A 17,353-nucleotide genomic window follows, 5' to 3' on the forward strand; every position below is an offset into this window, starting at 1 on the left:
AACTTGAAAGTTAGATGTACTATCATCAGTTCATATTAACAGTTTTATTTTTTTTTTAAAGATTTTATTTATTTATTTGACAGAGAGAAATCACAAGTAGACGGAGAGGCAGGCAGAGAGAGAGAGAGGGAAGCAGGCTCCCCGCTGAGCAGAGAGCCCGATGCGGGACTCGATCCCAGGACCCTGAGATCATGACCTGAGCCGAAGGCAGCGGCTTAACCCACTGAGCCACCCAGGCGCCCCAACAGTTTTATTTTTAAATATAATCTTTTATTTTACTCACAAGAAGGTAAATTATCTTATTATTTTATAATCAGAAAAAAACATTCAATAAAGAATTTATTTCAAATAATACTTGTCTGTTTACTCAATAGCTTCTTATTGAGTATACATATATTATCTGTAATAACTATATAACAGTATTAGAAGATATAAATGAAAAGTGATGAAAATCACTTTGATGAAACATTTTCATCAGAAAAACATACTGACTAACATCAACAAATTAATTTTTAGGGGCACCTGGATGGCTCAGCTGGTGAAGTGTCTGACTCTTGGTTTCTTTCAGTTCAGGTTGTGATCTCATGGGTCATGGGATCCAGCCCTGCCTCAGGCTCCACATTCAATGTCGAGTCTGCTTGGGATTCTCTCTTTCCTCTCCCTCTGCCCCTCCCCTACTCGCAGATGCTTGCACACTCTCTCTCTCTCTCAAATACATAAATAAATAAACATTTTTTTGAGTGGTCTTTCTGGCGTGTCACGGAGTACTGAAGCAGTCAGTGAAGAGGGCACACCCAGCACAGGATAAGGGCCCCTGACATGTGCAAGGAAGGAAGACAGGGTGTTAGAAACTAAGCACATCTGTCTTTACCTGCTTTTGAGTCAGATCCTAGCCAACAGTCAATCACTTTTTTCTAATCCTATAAAAAATAGTAGCCTGTGTCCTTTTCAGCCTTGTATGTACGGCCTAATTACAATTGCTCCCCATCTGATGTTTGGTGCTGGCGAAGGTCTGAGGCCCCTAGAAACCCAGCAATGACTACGGGGAAAACCCTAAGGCTCATTTATATTACTGGATAAAAGATAGGCATGGGGGTATTTTATAAGCTACACTGCCTATCAGTGTTGAAGGCCAGGTCTTAGAGTTAACATTCTGTAATCAATCCTACCACTTTGTAGCCTAAATACTTGTAAAAGAATGACTATACTTCTCTTAAAAATACCTTCAGAAGGAGAGCCTGACTTCATCACTTAAACAAATCCTTTAAACTACATCTAGTACCCCCAAAGCCACAATAAAACAAACAACAGCCAAAACCTAACCAGTAAATATTTTTAAAAGTTTTAAGGAGAAAGGATATCCAGATTGGACAAGAGTAAGAGAAAAAAAAAAAAGTGATGTTAAGCTTCTTACCTAAAGTAAGTAGCAATGCAGAGAATTACCACCAACATGGGATAATATATGTAGAATCCATCTGCAATAAAGGATAAAACTTTCATGGAACCCATAATCTAAAGAGAAAAAAAAGAAGAAGAAGAAGTTAAAGTCATATAGTTCTTTATTTTTCATTCCTTTCCACCATTAGAAAATTCACTCATAGGCAACCATATTAACAAATTTGGACTTCTCACAAAGTAGAAATAAAGCACTAACTGGACTGATTTTTAAGCTCTCATCACAAGAAAAAAAAACTTGGAAGTATATGAGGTAATGGATGTCAACTAAAGATACCGTGGCAATCATTTCAAGATAGATACGTATATCAAATCAGTCTGCTGCACACCTTAAACTAATACAATGTTATATGTCAATTACATCTGAATTTGCTTATGTATTAAGGTTTTTACCTAATTGATGTTTTGTGAATATTACTGAAAATTATCGGGTACTGAAGATGATAAATATAAAAGCTAATAATGAGGTCTACTGATACTGCTCGGCTGTACAACCTATGTGGACCAAAAAACTATTTTTTATAATAAAAGAGACCAAAGTAATTTTTATCGTGTCATTAGTATTACATATACAACTTTTAAAAGAAAGTGTGATATTTAAAAAAAAAAAAAGATCCTAATCACACTACAGAACTTCTCCGTTGGGATTTTAAAAAAATTCCACAATAATACATCTCATAGAGACAACAACTCTAAAAAAAACTGTGTTCTGACTGTACTTACAGATGTATAAGCAGTTGGCTGTGTATTCTGGTGAGAGATGGATGAGTCCATATGAGTCAAACCCAAGAAATTAAGACACAAAGGAGGAGTCAGGCGGCAAAATAACCTGTAGTAAGCGTTGATAAACAGAGTATATTAAAAATATGGTAGCAAAATTCATTTTATTATATTGAAATATAACTATTGTTTTCATCCTTCTGTATTGTATTTATCTTGAATTCTTAACGTGAACTGTCCTTACTTGAGAGATATTCTGAAAATCCTATTAATTGCATCTCCCTAAAACATCAACACCTAATGGCAAAGTTCCGGCTTGAGACTGCCCCCTTCGGTGGTGTTTACCACTGCTTTAGCCTCGGAACTTCTGGATGCACTTCTTCCAAGTCTTTCATCTGTGTAATCTGTCTCAGTATGACAAGGACAGCAATATCCTCAAGGGGAACTATACTCACAAAACAAAAGACCTGAAGTTGTATCAAAGTACACCACTCTGACAAGTTCAGGTACAAAGAACTGCGAGAGCTCAGTTTTGTCCAGCCTCTCAGTACTAGACTTGGAGAGTGGGCGGGAGAGGAAAATGGAGGATGTGAATACAAAGAGGCAGTATGAGGAGTTATTTTGTGTGATTGAACAATTCTGTATCTAGATTGTGGTGGTGGGTACATGAATCTACACAAGCGCACACACACACACAGATGAAGGATAAAAATGGTGAGAACTGGGCGTCTGGGTGGCTCAGTGGGTTAAGCCTCTGCTTTTGGCTCAGGTCATGACCTCAGGGTCCTGGGATTGAGTCCCACACCGGGCTCTCTGCTTGGCGGGAGCCTGCTTCTTCCTCTATCTCTCTGCCTGCCTCTCTGCCTACTTGTGATCTCTCTCTGTCAAATAAATAAATAAAATATTTTTTTTAAATGGTGAGAACTAAATAAGGTGTATAATCTAATTAACAGTAACCTCTCGGTGTAAAATCCCTGCTTTTGATATTGTACAATGGTTATATAAAATGACTCCATTTGGGAAAGCTGGGTGAAGGTTAATAAGACTCTTTGTACTATACTTGCAACTTCCTATGACTCTATAATTATTTGGAGGAAAATGTAAAAGAAAAAAACCTTCAAGATGCTTCAGACATGGATTCCTCTGTGAACTTCTCAAGGTCCACCCTTTATAAATACCGTTATAACTGATTAAACAATAGGGACAAACAATAGCCCAAACTAGAGCTGTCACTCTACTCTCTTGCTAAATCTCTTAGCAAAGACTATTCTTGTTTATTTTCGTAAGCCCTTCATGATGCAGTTTGTTGCCATGGGATCTCGGAACTCTCTAGGTCTCACTTCACCTCTAAACTCTCAGATGGTCCTAGTATTTACTAATCTATTTATTGAATCTCTCATCTGCAAATCCAGGCTGTCTTTCCTTTCCTCCCTAACCTAGTAAGCCTGGATTTAGCTAGTAACCAGACATCTAACTAATGCTTAAACCTAATCAATGAGCTCACATAAACACAGGTGTCAGTGGAACACCCGTAAAGGACAAGAAATAAATGAGAGATCCAAAGAATGCGTGCAACGGAGTCAGTCCCATGTATCCAAATACCATTCCACTTACATGCCACTGAAAAGAAGGCTGTAAGCATCAGTCTGGTGATGTGAGGCCAAGTAATAATAGTTAAATACACGAATCCTGAACACAGTAGAATAAACACAGATGCTGAGAAAGAAGATGGAAAGGAAGCAAGCAATCTGAAAAACAAGCAAAACCAGTTTAAGACGAATGGACTCGAGCACTTTTGTATGTCCCCAAGCATTATCCTTTATTTCCAGCTAACATTTATTGACAGTCTAAAATTTAAACACAGTAACAGTTTTTCTTAACCGCATAAGAAAATGAATTTATGAAAAAAAAAATCTGCATCTCAACCCATTCAACATCCTGTTCATGAGTTTCAAATCTACCTCCTGAAGTGCGCCCGTTCTCCCTCTCCCTCGGCCATTCTCCCCATGAAGACTCTAAGTTATGTAGCTTCACTGGCATAAACAGGATCAAAGTATTCTTAGAAAAGAATTTTGCACTATTTTGTACCCTATCATCTCTCCTCAAACACAGTTGTAAGTTTTCATAGTCTGGGTAAATGGATGAAGCTTATTTTTGAAAGTCTGAATAGTAACACTGCAGGGAACTTCGCTGCTTTCCTCATTACTATAATATATAAAGAAAAAGACAATAGTTAAAAACTATACTATGAACTGACACACATTTATGACAGACATAAAATCAACTGACCTCGATATAAATATAGTTGTAAGTTTTTTCCGCCAGCTGTATGAAGACTGCAAAGAGGGATAAGACAGGTGTCGTGCTAAAGAATGTGCATTCTGACCACACAACAATCACAGAGAAGACGGACAAAACCACGGCAAGTATCCTATAAAACCATGGTCGCAAGAGACATTCCCAGTACCATTCTAGAAGAGAAAAGAAAAAGATGATTAGGAAAACTATAAAGAGGAACACAGTATTCATCCTGTTTCAAAATATTCCGTACAAGATACATAACTGCAAAGAGGAAAATACTAAGTTCATAGGGTAGGAACCCGGCAGATCTCCTCGTCACCCAATAATCACCAGGAATGCGACAAACTGACATCACGTGCCTCCGGTCATGGAACACTGAGAAGAACGCCATATAACTGCAGCAGTATTCCCACCAAAAAGGCAAAACTTGCATCCAACCAGAGGAAGTATCACACTCACATTCCGGGACACCCCATAAAACACAGGCCTAGAGTCTCCAAAAATACCAATGTCATAAAACAGAAAGAGGCACTGAGACTTTGGTCCAGATGAAAGGAAATTAAGGGGACATGACACCTGAATGCAATGCATGATCTGGGATTTTCAAGAAAGAATATTTTGGGACCACTTGCAAAATCTGATTAAGGTCTATAGATAACAGTTGTTATCAAAGTTCTTTTCCTGATTTGGTCATTGTATTTGGTTATAGAGGGAAATGTCTCTTATTTTAGAACATAGATGCTGAAACATTTAGGAGCAAAAAGTCATCATATTTGGATTCAACTCTGAAAAGATTAAGGAAAAATATATACACAGAGAGAAAGATAAAGCAAATGAATATGGTAAACCATTAACATATGGAGAATGTGGGTGAAGGATATACAAGAATTCTTTTTACTATTCTGGCAACTTTCAGTTCAGTCTGACTTTAGGTAAAAAATAAGACAAGAAAAAAAAGTTCCCCAAATTGAAAAGCTGTATTTTCAGTTCATTCACGGAGGTGTGGAGCTCTTGGCTCACACTCTAATAAATCTTTCAACCCTACTCTCCGCACAGTTCCTGGTGAGTTCAAGGTCCACACTGGTGATCCTTTTTTTCAGTACCCTGGGGTCTTCTTTCACATCCTTGCCCTCCTGTCCTCCTGTGATCTCATCCTCCACTGTACCTTCACAGCTCATTCCCACGGCCATCCCTAAACCTCTTACCGCCAATAACTCCTGCCCTTTTAATCTCATTACAGTGGCCCTGTTTCCAGGCAATATCTTCACCTAATATTCCAATTCCACTGACTGACCTTACCTGAACTAATACTCTATTCCTTCTCCACCTTTTGTATTGCCGCCTTAACACCTGGTATCCTATTGCTTTCTTTACCAGCTCCGATTCCACAATCTTTGAGGATAATTACTCTCCAACATTCCAATTTCTTTGCCCTCTCTTCTTCTCTGCCCTTGCTAGGTGAAACCACACCCTGGTTAGATCCAACCTTCTGGCTGCTCTGGGAGCTGCATCCTGCAGAAGACACATACCTTTGTGGACTGTTTTCACTCTAAATGTTTAATCCCCAGCTTCAGGTGGACCCCGAGCACTGGCCGACTAGCTTACTACAATTCACCAATCCTCTCCCACACCTTCTCTCCTTAGCAACTATTTTGGACCTTTTCTTCTTTCTTCAAATCTCCAAAATTTCTTCCCCTACACTCATTCTCAGCATTTCACTGAGAAGCTGGCAGAAGGGAGCTCCCCAAGTCCCCACCACTACCTCTTTTTACCTGCTCAGGTACATTTGTGCCTTACTTCCTAATCGAAGGGCATTCTCTGCGCTGTTCACTATTTTCCATTTCATCTCTCCTCCTCATGGACATCATCCCAGCCATTCTCTTCTCTCATTACATTTCCTCTAAGGTATCATTCCCAAATCATACGCTATAATTGATCTTGACCCTGCCATCCTCCTTCAGCTACCACCTCTTTTCTCTACTCCCATTTGTAAGCAAAACATTTTGAGAGTTTTCTATTCTCCCAGCTTCTAATGGCTCTTTAAACTCCAACTGGGCTTTCTTATTCCCTCCGCCTCCACATCACTTCTCTGATATCTAGCAGTCAAGGCTTCATGGGCATGACAGTAGACCCATCCACATCTGGAAAGGTACTTTACATACCCCTTGCCGCAAGACACCCCACCATCCCGCTTTTCCTCCTACTTCACTGGCCACTTCCCATTTAGCCTTTTCCTGGTTCCTCTTCATGAAGCTGGAGTCTACCTTATGTTGTGCCTCAGCTTGGTCTTCAGAGTTTGTCTTCTCTCTCCCAATCACTTTGTTGATTTTATTCTGACCCAAGGCTCACCGATACACTGATGACACCCTGATTTATACTTGTAGACCAGACTTCTCCCCTGAACTCCCATTTCTACAGCCAACTACCTACTCAGCACCTTCTTCACACCTTTATGATTACATTACCTGTTTTTCTCACTCCATAAAGAGGAAGTTGTCTTTACATTTATTGACATATACCAAGTGCCCAACAACAGATAGCATATATGTTCTCAAATATTTGTTAAATGAATGAAAACAAGTATTTCTTTTATCCAATTAGAAAAGATCCTTGCTGAAGTTTTCCAAGATATGTTATGACCATTATGTCTTTGTACTCAAAACCAAACATGAGAAAGAGAATCAGGTGAACATAATTGTTATTTAGATAAATAAGGTAAATGGAAGTTCTAATACTATGACACTTTGGTATGTTTTCATTAAATTCTTCATATTAAATCTGATAATGTTTGAAGAGTGTCATAAATAATTATTAAAGAAAATGAAATAATTATGTCTACTTAGTGCAGGTCATGTAAATAGACCAACAGATACAAATAAAGAGGACTTCTTAGGGGAATAGTTTAGTAGTATATAAAGACTGAAGAAGGGACCCAAGCTTGTGATGTAAAATTGCTTAAAATTCTATTTTAAGTATATATTATGAATACATAATATTCCTGATGTATGCATATATTTTTGCATAGAATTTTGACTAACTTTGAAGTAAGAGTGCAAACTGACAGATTATCTGTTAATATAACCAATAATTTTAGAGGGGGATGTTTATCAGATATATAATATTACAACATGATATATGTCAAATAATACAAATACAATTTAACTCTGCACTGGTGAAAATATATACTTTTTTCCTTTAGAAAAAATTACCATTAAAATTTTGAAATTTATGTCAAATTACATACCAACTGTAGGATTATAAAAATACTGGATAAATTTATTTTCTGGCTCTGGTGACTGGAAGGTGTGAACAAACTGATGAGTAGCACTAGTTTCATTTTTTGCTACATCTTCTAGATAAAACGCTTGCTCTAAAAGAATCCGCCACTGTACTTGAGTTCGACGGTGCCTCTGAACTGAATAAATCACCTATAAAAGAGAACGGAGGCGGGGGGAAGGGGGCAGGATATATCGGTCAGTGTTCTGATCCAACAGTGTTTCAGGAAGATGCTGGTTATCGCAACAATGGCAACGTGTTAGTGGCATTTGCTGGGTTGGGCCAAGGATGTTAATATTCTAGGATATATGTAACAATTCTGCCCAGTGAATAATTCTCCCTCCCCAAATACCAAGAGTACCCCTGTTGAGAAATACACAGTTAAAACACAGGATCAAAGCACAGAATCAAAGAAAGTTTCAAATATACATTTATTCCAAATTCCCTTTTTGTGGGCAGTAATCACAAAACTAAGATCTTAGCAAGCAAAAAAGCTATTAATAATAAAGTTACCTGCTTATGTAGTTTTACCAGACTCTTTTCACTTGGGTAGGTATTGTGCTTTTCATCAAAATCTTCATAATCATCCATGTTCCTACCCATTTTTTCCTGATACTCTGTAGGGCACTAAAAGGGACAAGCAGATTTTTAAATTTCATTTGCAAAAAACTTAAAATTTTATTTTACTATAAAATCTTCCAGTCCTGGGCGTAGCTAATTTACTCAAAAACATATTCCTCCCTTACTGGCATCTCTAAATAGCCGGATTTTTAGTTGCTGACATTTCCTTCAAAATATTTCCGATGTATTGAGTATCTTCTTACCCCTATTAATATTAACCTTTATGATCAGATATACTTGCTATGGTAGGGTAAGGGAGCTAACCTACATGAAGCAACTAGTATTTGAAAGGATTAGGCTATGTAGGCATCTAATTAATTATTTTCCTACCTAAAATGAAGACAAATCACAACAAATCCAAGATGCTGAATGTTTAAAGGTGTGGTACAGAAAAACAAACACATATATGATTTGGAGTCATCTGCCCTATCAGTCATTCATTACTTACCTGAACTTGGGCAAGTTACTTAATCTCCCTGAATTGATCTCAAAAGATAGCAATGTAAGAGAAATGATGAGAGAACTTATTCTCATGACCATTATCTTAGCTGAAGGGAACACTAGCTAGTAATAGTATAATAGATTTAATGAGCAGCCCATTTTGGAATAATCATTTTGGAAATATATAAATAGCCCTAATTCAACCCCAATGCAGCAGAACCTTAATTGCATTGCTTCCTGTTAAATATCTGGGTTAAATATCTCATAGGGTCATTCAGTTTACAAAGTACCTCATATATCATAAAATGGCACAAAGGAAGTGAGTGAAAGAGAACATTGAGGCCCTAGTTTATTAAGGAGATATGCCTGTAGTGACCACATTCAATGACACTTAGAAACTGTAAAGGTCCATCTCCATTGCTGAGTCATAGCAATTACTACACATCATTTACCATAACCTCTACATCTACATTTCAATGAAAAATATTGCCAATAATTAAATGTCAAACTTGTAATAACAACTGGAACAAATTCTAAGTGCAAATTACTACCGGTTTATGAGGATATGCTTAATTACCTTTTTAAGTATTGTATCCACACATTTTCTCAATGGGTGATTATACTTGATGCTTTCATTCACTTTGCGAACCTCCTATAAAAACAGTAAGAGGAGTAAAAATATTTCCATTTCTATACATCATACATTTCAAATGAGACTATTCTAGGTACTATATATGTTCTCACAAGTTTAATTCTAACCCAGACTACTCAGCATATACATGAAGCTCCATTCACTGAATAAAAGTTCTTAAGAACATAAGTAAAAATACATAGTTCTAGAATAGCAATACCTATACCCTGAGGTTTTTACTACTTTCTAAGATTTATTCCCTTATCATTTGCTTACTTGGCACACAAAGATGAGTAAACGTTATAAAAAAGTCATGAAGGACCAGAAAAACTGTGATGCTGTGCCCCTCCACCTGGCTTAGGAAGTTCAAATATCTCATTATCTAAAACACACTGAAGAAACCAGAGGAAGCAACAGGCAACAAATGTCACAAAACACCTCCTCCTTTCCAACGACTTATTCGTTCCACACTTGTTTATTAAGAACACGCTAGATGCCAGCAGTCACCACAATCCATGCGGGAGGGTGCGGTAGGAAGACATGATGTTACAGGTCTTTAAAGACTGTCTGCTGGTGGTGTGGTAATAAGCAATTTAGTGAGTATGAAAGCTATAAAAGTATAAAGGGGGGGTCGGGAGGGGAATCTTTAGAACCAGTAGTTCCCAAAGAAGAACAATATTCTATAATAGTAATGAATTTTTTTACAAAAAGTGAGCACCACTGTTTTAGACAAAAGAAATGGCATGTTCAAGGGCTGGGAGGCAAGAGAACTGACCAGGGTATTAAAAAGAACATTCTGATTGTAGAGGAGAGAATGGCCCTATGGGATACAAAACTGGAGGTAGGGAACCCATCTGGCATATAGACAAAATTATGAAAAAAAAATACACAGATAACAAAAAAAATCACCTCCCTTAATATATGGAAAGTGCTTACAAATCGAGCGAAAATTAGGAAGACACATAAGAAATACTATTGGTCAATAAATGTCTGGAAAGCTAGTCAAGCTCACTAAAAACAACCACAAATTTTAAAAATAAGAACAGTTTTCTGGCAAAATTATATAGCCTCTTTGAGTGGTAAATTAGCAATACCCACCAAAATTTAAAATACGTAGACCTTATGAATAATCTGTACCAGTAGACATTGCTCCTGTTGGGAGCTTAGCTTAATGAGGAAAACAGACATTATTCATAAAGAAACGGTATGGAAAGTGCTGTGTAATCTAGCAGCGGAGGCCTTCTGATAAACTGATGACTTAAGCTGAGATACAAAGCAGGAGGAGTAAGGTCAGCCAACCAAAAGAGGGAGCAAGAATAATCCAAACAGCCTGTCTAAGGCTCCAAGCAGAAGTGCACAGGGAGTTTCAAGGAACCGAAACAAGTACAGTGTGGCCGGGGGAAAGGAGGGTGAGCGCCTGAGCAGCACCCGATCAAGCCGAAGAAAAGCAAAGTGCTCCAGATGGCCGTAGTAACAGTTTACCGGAGGTCAGTGAGCGAGGCCTAAATGTGGGAATGACAGGAGAAGACCTGGGTTTTTAAAAGACGCTTGAATCATCACTGCATTACAGTTTTCTAGTATGAAATTGCCTTGAAGTTTTGTTGACTTGTTAGCACAACTCTGAATAGGAACCACATAGTCTGGTTATACATTGTACACAAAAATACTGTATCTTTCCTTAAAATTCTTAAGCTATATTATATAAAATTAAGTACTGAAATAGTTAACTATTGATATTTACTATACCTGTTATAAATTTAAGGTTCCTTTAAAAGTTCCTAACTTCTATGAAGTGTACAAAGTATTTGAAATATTGCTTATTTTCTTCATGTACCTTTAAGAGTAAAAGAGGGGAGCTAGTCAAAGTTCCCTAGATGACAATCATAATGTTGCACTGTTGAACAGATTCGCACCGAATCTTTGGTGGTTGGAAGATGGAGGGGACATCTCATGAAGCTGAACAGCCAACAGGAAGTCGTGCTAATCGTCTGGAAATTCTGATGGACCAACACATGACCACAGGGTAAAGCCCACCAATGTGCTAACAGCAGCAGCAACCAACCAACCATGACTGGCCGTAAGGTTTAAACTTGCATTACCTCCATGACATCTTCTAAATTCTCTTCTGCATCTGCTTTCTCTGTCATCAGTTTGGCAGCCTTAAAATACGTTTTCATAAGTAGATAACCTCTTTTTGCTCCATTCCAGTAAGACCGAGGAATTTCTACCAAACCATACCCTAGCAACAACACGAGAAGGAACAGGCCCCACGTATTTGCAGCAGCTATCCCAATTGTCTGAAGCTGGTTCCTAAGAGAAAACATACGCAGATAGTGTGACAGATAAATTTTTCCAACAAAATGTAACATAAGACTAACCAGCATTAAATGATTTTTTGAGAAAACGGCCCTAAAGGATGGCTAGGATTGGATATGAAAAAAATTGTATCTTCCAAGCCTCAGCTACTCTTTTAGCAACAGCCAAAAGATAATCTGTGTGTTTTAAGGGGAAGTAAGAGCGTGACTGCAGAAATAGACTTTAACACAGGAAACTCTGCTTCCATTATAGTTAAAATTAGAATGTAGGATAATTCCTGGCAAAAAATATATGTATTTTGTTCAAAGAAAAGATACTTTTTTTCATTAGGGGCTACCTTATTCACCATTAAACAATAGAAGGCTGAAAAAATTTTAAAGCCTAAAAATTTTTTAACTTGCTTTGAGGCACACCTACACAAACCTCAGGAATGCAATAGTGAGAATTATCACTTCTGCTCTATTCCTAACTTCTGAGATCTCTTCATATGTATTATATAGATCACAAGCATAATATAGATTTCAATTTTATTATTATGTCTGAATCTAAGGTCAGAGAGAAATATGCCCTCAAACTACAGTCAGAACAAAAGAAAAAAATATTCTCAAGTTCTGAGGCACTTAGGTGGCTTAGGCAGTTAGCGTCTGACTCTTGGTTTCTGCTCAGGTCATGATCTCAGGGTTGTAAGATCGGGCTCCACATGGGGCTCTGGCTCAGCATGGAGTCAGCTTGAGATTCTGTCTGAAGTCAGTTTGAGATTCTGTCTTTCCCTCTCCCTCTGCCCACCTCCCTCTCAAGTTTCTGTGCGCACTTGCTCACTCGCTCTCTAAAATAAATCAATAAATCTTAAAAAAGAAATACTCATAAGTTCCAATGAAAAAGAAAACTAGTTATTTTGTCATATACAAAATCATACACCTGAACCTATATATTACATACACCATACACCTGAACACTGTATGTTAACTAACTGGAATTTAAATAAAAACTTTAAAAAATTCATAAGGGTTAACACAGAGCTATTAGATAAAGCATTAGTTCTTCATCCAGTAGCTATATTTAAATATATTATTCCATTTTTTCTTCTTAATAATAGAGATTACTTAGATTTTCTTTTTGGGGAATCTATAAAACACATGACTTAATATGTTTATCAATGAAATGTCTGTTTATCAGCATATGTGAGATAAAAATAAATTATAAAAAATGCAAATACACACAGAAACAATGTTAAGAAGACAACTTTTCTTACCATTCTAAGTGTAAATGTGGGTTTACAGCTACATAAATTAAAAATGCTCCAAAAATCAGCAAATAGGTGCCATAATAGATTGCATTCTCGATCAGTGCAGTTTTGATCTTTCCAGTGATGGAAAACCCTCCTGATCTTGCATATGACTGCATGAAAGGCAACAGAATCCTAGATAGTTGGAAAAATGATTAAAGAAACAGCTGATATGTCTGTTTAACCTCAAAATAGCAGGATTATGTGAACCTCAATTTCAATGCGCAGTTTTCATAAATAGGTATGATTTTTAATAATCATTAATAACATGAACTCTAATAGATGACTAAATATTTTTGTAATATTAAATTTTGGAGAAAGCAAAGCACATTTCTGGGAGCAAAACAGGTCATAATGACCAGCAGACAGTACAACAGTATAAGGGACTTACAATGAATCTTTAAAAAAAAGGCTTTGAAGTCTTGACTTTGGACTATTCAGACAATGAGGAATCTTTTTCTTTATAGGGGACATGATCAAATTGAAGTCTTCTATAAACTGATAAGGCTTCAGCAGGAAGAATGGATTGAAAGGGAACAAAACGAGGACTATGTGGGAGAGGGTAAGGGGTGGAGATGTGATAAGAACCAGAAGGGGCGAAGACTGGCTGTGAATACACGGATTTGAAGTACTTAGGACACATCTCAAAGGAGCTGAAAAACAATCTGAGGGTTTTGAAGGGGCAGGGGGTGGGAAGTTGGGCCAGGCTGGTGGTGGGTATTGCGGAGGACATGTATTGCAAGAAGCACTGGGTGTGGTGCATAAATAATGAATTCTAGTACACTGAAAAGTAATTTAAAAAATTAAAAACATTTTTTAAAAAGGAGCTACACAGGAAGTAGTTGGCTATCCAGCTTCAGAATTCAGGAGAGAAGAGTGGAAACACAGATAAATTCAGGAGTCCTCACCACATCAGTGGTACTGACATGACACTTGTAGATGACATTTAGAAGGGTGAATATGTAGAAGGAGAAGGAAAGAGCTGAGGCTGAGCCCGGAGAAAAATTATCTTTTAAAGGACAGGGAGAGAAACAGGAGGAGAAGAAGCCAGCAAGGGAGACAGAAAGAACAGCCGAGAAGGATGGAGAAAACAAAGCATATGGAGGAGAAAACAGGAGAAGGAAGTATTTCGAAGTAGAGAGAGAAAACAATAATTAAATGCTGCCAAGAGGTCAAGTCAATGAAGACTTGTGTGTGAGAGGGAAGTGGGGCTAGAAAACAGGCTTCAATGGGTTGAAGAAAGAGTGAACAATGGGTAAACGAAGACAGTACATGTAGACAATTCATTTGAGAAGTTTGGCTGGATAGGATAAACTGTGGCACGGTCATATCAAAGAAGATTTTTCAGAAATGAAAAAGAATACTGATACACACAATACAACACAGAGGAAACTTCCAAATTTGTGAGCCCCAAAAGAGATGCAGAAAAACACATACCATACAACTCTGCATTTACAAAGCCCCAATTGGCAAAGCTAACCTATAGGGATGGATGTCAGAATCATGGCTACACATGGGAGGATATGCCTGGGAGAGGCTATGAGGGAAGCTTCTAGATGTAGCATAAACATTGTTAATGTTCTATAATATCATCTGAGTGCTGGCTATCCAGGTGTATTCACTTTGAAAAAAGTGAAACTAAACACAACCTGTCACCTTTCTGTACCAATTTTTACTTCAATAAAGTCTCCCTCCAAAAATTAAGCTGTGATGAGTAGATCGATGAGGTTAGAAGCCAGGAAGTTGGAAAGGGTTGCATTTGAGAGATTTTTTTGGCTTTTTCTTTCTTTTTCTAAAAGGATGAGAGAACTCTGTATTCTTTTTGAAATGGGACGCTGTGAGTATAGGTAACAAGAGCTGAAGGAGATGGGTCCATTTCAGGAAGACGGATTTCACTCTGAAGTCACTTTGAGAGGAAGGGAAGAGGTTGGGTTGGTAGGTGTGCTGGTGAGAGGCTGAAAGAGCTGGCATCCGATGACTTCTGATTTCACTGTGAAGCAGAAAGCAAAGTTCTCTGCAAAGGGAAAAGGTGATTGATTCTAGGACATAAAGCAGAGAGAAAGAGCCACAAAGAGAATAGCAGAGGTCTAAAGTCTTACTATAGAGAAGGAAGAGCAAGAGGACTAGAGACACAAAGGAGGAAAGTCGGGCAATGCTGAGGGCCCAGATGAGTTCAACGAACATGAATTTACAGGGGCACTACTCTACTCTACTGTGTGATTTTTCTCTTGTGATGTTCAGTAGCTTCAGTTTTAGAGCTTAGTTGCCTGCAGACTATCTGAAATGCTCAGTACATAGTGAATAATGTGCTTGGAGCACAGCAGAAAGACAAAGTTTCGGTGCACCTGGGTGGCTCAGTTGGTTAAGCCTCTAACTCTTGATTTTGGCTCAAGTCATGATCTTGGGGTCATGAGATGAGGCCCCACCATAGGCTCCATGCTGGGAATCTTAGGATTCTCTCTCTCCCTGTCCCTCTGCTTCACCCACCACCCCCTCTCTTAAACAAGCAAACAAAAAGACAAAGCTGTAATGGGTGGAAACACTGGGAATACATCGGTGGCTACAGCTAAAATTAGAGCTATACAGGAAGGGTCAGGTAACAAGATGACCAAAGATGAGATCTTAGGGAACACCAACATTTAGGAAATGGGCCACAAAAATAGAACCCGTGAAGAGAATTCAGCAGATTGGGCTAAGCAGAAAAACAGAAAACCGGGAGACAATGATGACCTTAGCAAGAGCAGATTCATATAAAACTGGGAAGAAGACTGAATTGAAGAAGGTCAAGAGAGAAGGCAATAATTAGAGAGGAATGGTGGCAGCAAAAATTTTTTCTTTCTGTTCTCTAGTTCTTGTTTGTCTGTTTTTTTTTCCTTTTCTTTCAAGATGGGAGAGAACCAAATGAGCAGAAAATAGAATATACAAATTTAAGCGGCCCCTGGGTGGCTCAGTGGATTAAAGCCTCTGCCTCTGGCTCAGGTCATCAGGCTCTCTGCTCAGCAGGGAGTCTGCTTCCCCCCCCCCCATCACTGCTAGCCTCTCTGCCTACTTGGGATCTCTGTCAAATAAATAAATAAAATCTTAAAAAAAAAAAAAAAAAGAATACACAGATTTAAGAAAAGAATAAGTAACATTTGAATAAATTCTAAAATATGAGGATTCATGAAGAAAACATAATCTTTTTTTTTAACTTTAGCCAAAATTTTAAACATTTTTTTAATCCTTCACTGCCACTTACCATGTCAAAAATTGTGATGTCCAATACACTACCCTCCAGAAAATTGGCATGATTCCATCAGGAATGTAACTCCATGGCTTGAAACATGGATGTTGGCTGTTTAATAACAATTTAAAGCCAATTAATAAATGATGACTACTTAAATTACACAATTAATTTGTGCATGGCAAAGTTCATTTACATTAGATGTTAAATTACTGATTCTAACTTTTAAAATTTCATAGAAAACTTGTAATTCAAAGCTGACTATCAAACTAAAAAAACACACAGAAAGGAAACAAAACAGTTTGTTCTAGAAGAGGAATGCCATTTATATTTTCAACTTTCAGTATATTTTTAATTCTTGAGCAATAAGAAGACATAATGTTCACCTAATAGAAAATGTGACGGTCTTTAAAAGTGACAGTCTTTAAAAGTGAATGCATCATGAAACTAAATCTCTGATTTGATTGCCTTTAAAATACATACCCCCTAAAAAAAAGAAAAACAAAATAAAATAAAGAAAAAATAAATAAATAAAATACACACCCCATTTGTGGGTTGGTTATTTCTTAGGGAGGAGGGAAAAGGGAGGTCAAAGACATTAGGTGATTAACTTCTGAAACTGGAGCCCTAAAAATCAGTCACTGTAGCATAGCTCCTATGGAGAGAGATACCAGCATTTGTATAATTCTGTTTGAATTTTCTGAAGATATGTGTATCTGACCATAGATTCTTTCATTAATATCGTAAGGATATCATTTAGTCCAGGAACTTCCAGCAATTCACAATTGTTACTGATCTATATCCGATTTTTAATGTGCTTTAAAGGATAGTAACATCTACATTTCAAATTTACCCTTATTCAGGTTCAAAAAATAATAATAATAAAAGATGCATCAAGAAAAATGCACATATCACTTAAAGCACTGGTAAAATGATAAAATAGTCAACATTTCTCAAACTTTTTTACTTGGAAGTTTGATATGAATTTAACATAACCTTTCATAATTTAGCTTTGTTTATTCTCAGTTTAAAACTATAAATGATTTTGGGGTGCCTGGCTGGGTCAGCTGGTAGTGCCACTCTT

General features: G+C 37.5%; 1 protein-coding gene across 3 annotated transcripts in view; it reads right to left on the reverse strand.

The window, feature by feature from the left end:
* LMBRD2 (LMBR1 domain containing 2) overlaps positions 1 to 17,353 on the reverse strand; it is a 43,901-nt gene that overhangs the window by 14,670 nt on the left and 11,878 nt on the right. For all 3 annotated transcript variants that reach the window (XM_059173800.1, XM_059173798.1, XM_059173801.1), the window contains exons 4-13: positions 16,285 to 16,380; positions 13,014 to 13,181; positions 11,545 to 11,755; positions 9,392 to 9,466; positions 8,266 to 8,379; positions 7,721 to 7,904; positions 4,465 to 4,646; positions 3,790 to 3,923; positions 2,179 to 2,284; positions 1,415 to 1,512 (exon numbers count right to left, since the gene is read on the reverse strand). In XM_059173800.1, the coding sequence (XP_059029783.1) occupies positions 1,415 to 1,512; positions 2,179 to 2,284; positions 3,790 to 3,923; positions 4,465 to 4,646; positions 7,721 to 7,904; positions 8,266 to 8,379; positions 9,392 to 9,466; positions 11,545 to 11,755; positions 13,014 to 13,181; positions 16,285 to 16,380 (1,368 nt within the window). The remainder of the gene's footprint in view (positions 1 to 1,414; positions 1,513 to 2,178; positions 2,285 to 3,789; positions 3,924 to 4,464; positions 4,647 to 7,720; positions 7,905 to 8,265; positions 8,380 to 9,391; positions 9,467 to 11,544; positions 11,756 to 13,013; positions 13,182 to 16,284; positions 16,381 to 17,353) is intronic.

Source organism: Mustela lutreola, chromosome 5, assembly GCF_030435805.1.
Source record: "Mustela lutreola isolate mMusLut2 chromosome 5, mMusLut2.pri, whole genome shotgun sequence".
Taxonomy (NCBI): domain Eukaryota; kingdom Metazoa; phylum Chordata; class Mammalia; order Carnivora; family Mustelidae; genus Mustela; species Mustela lutreola.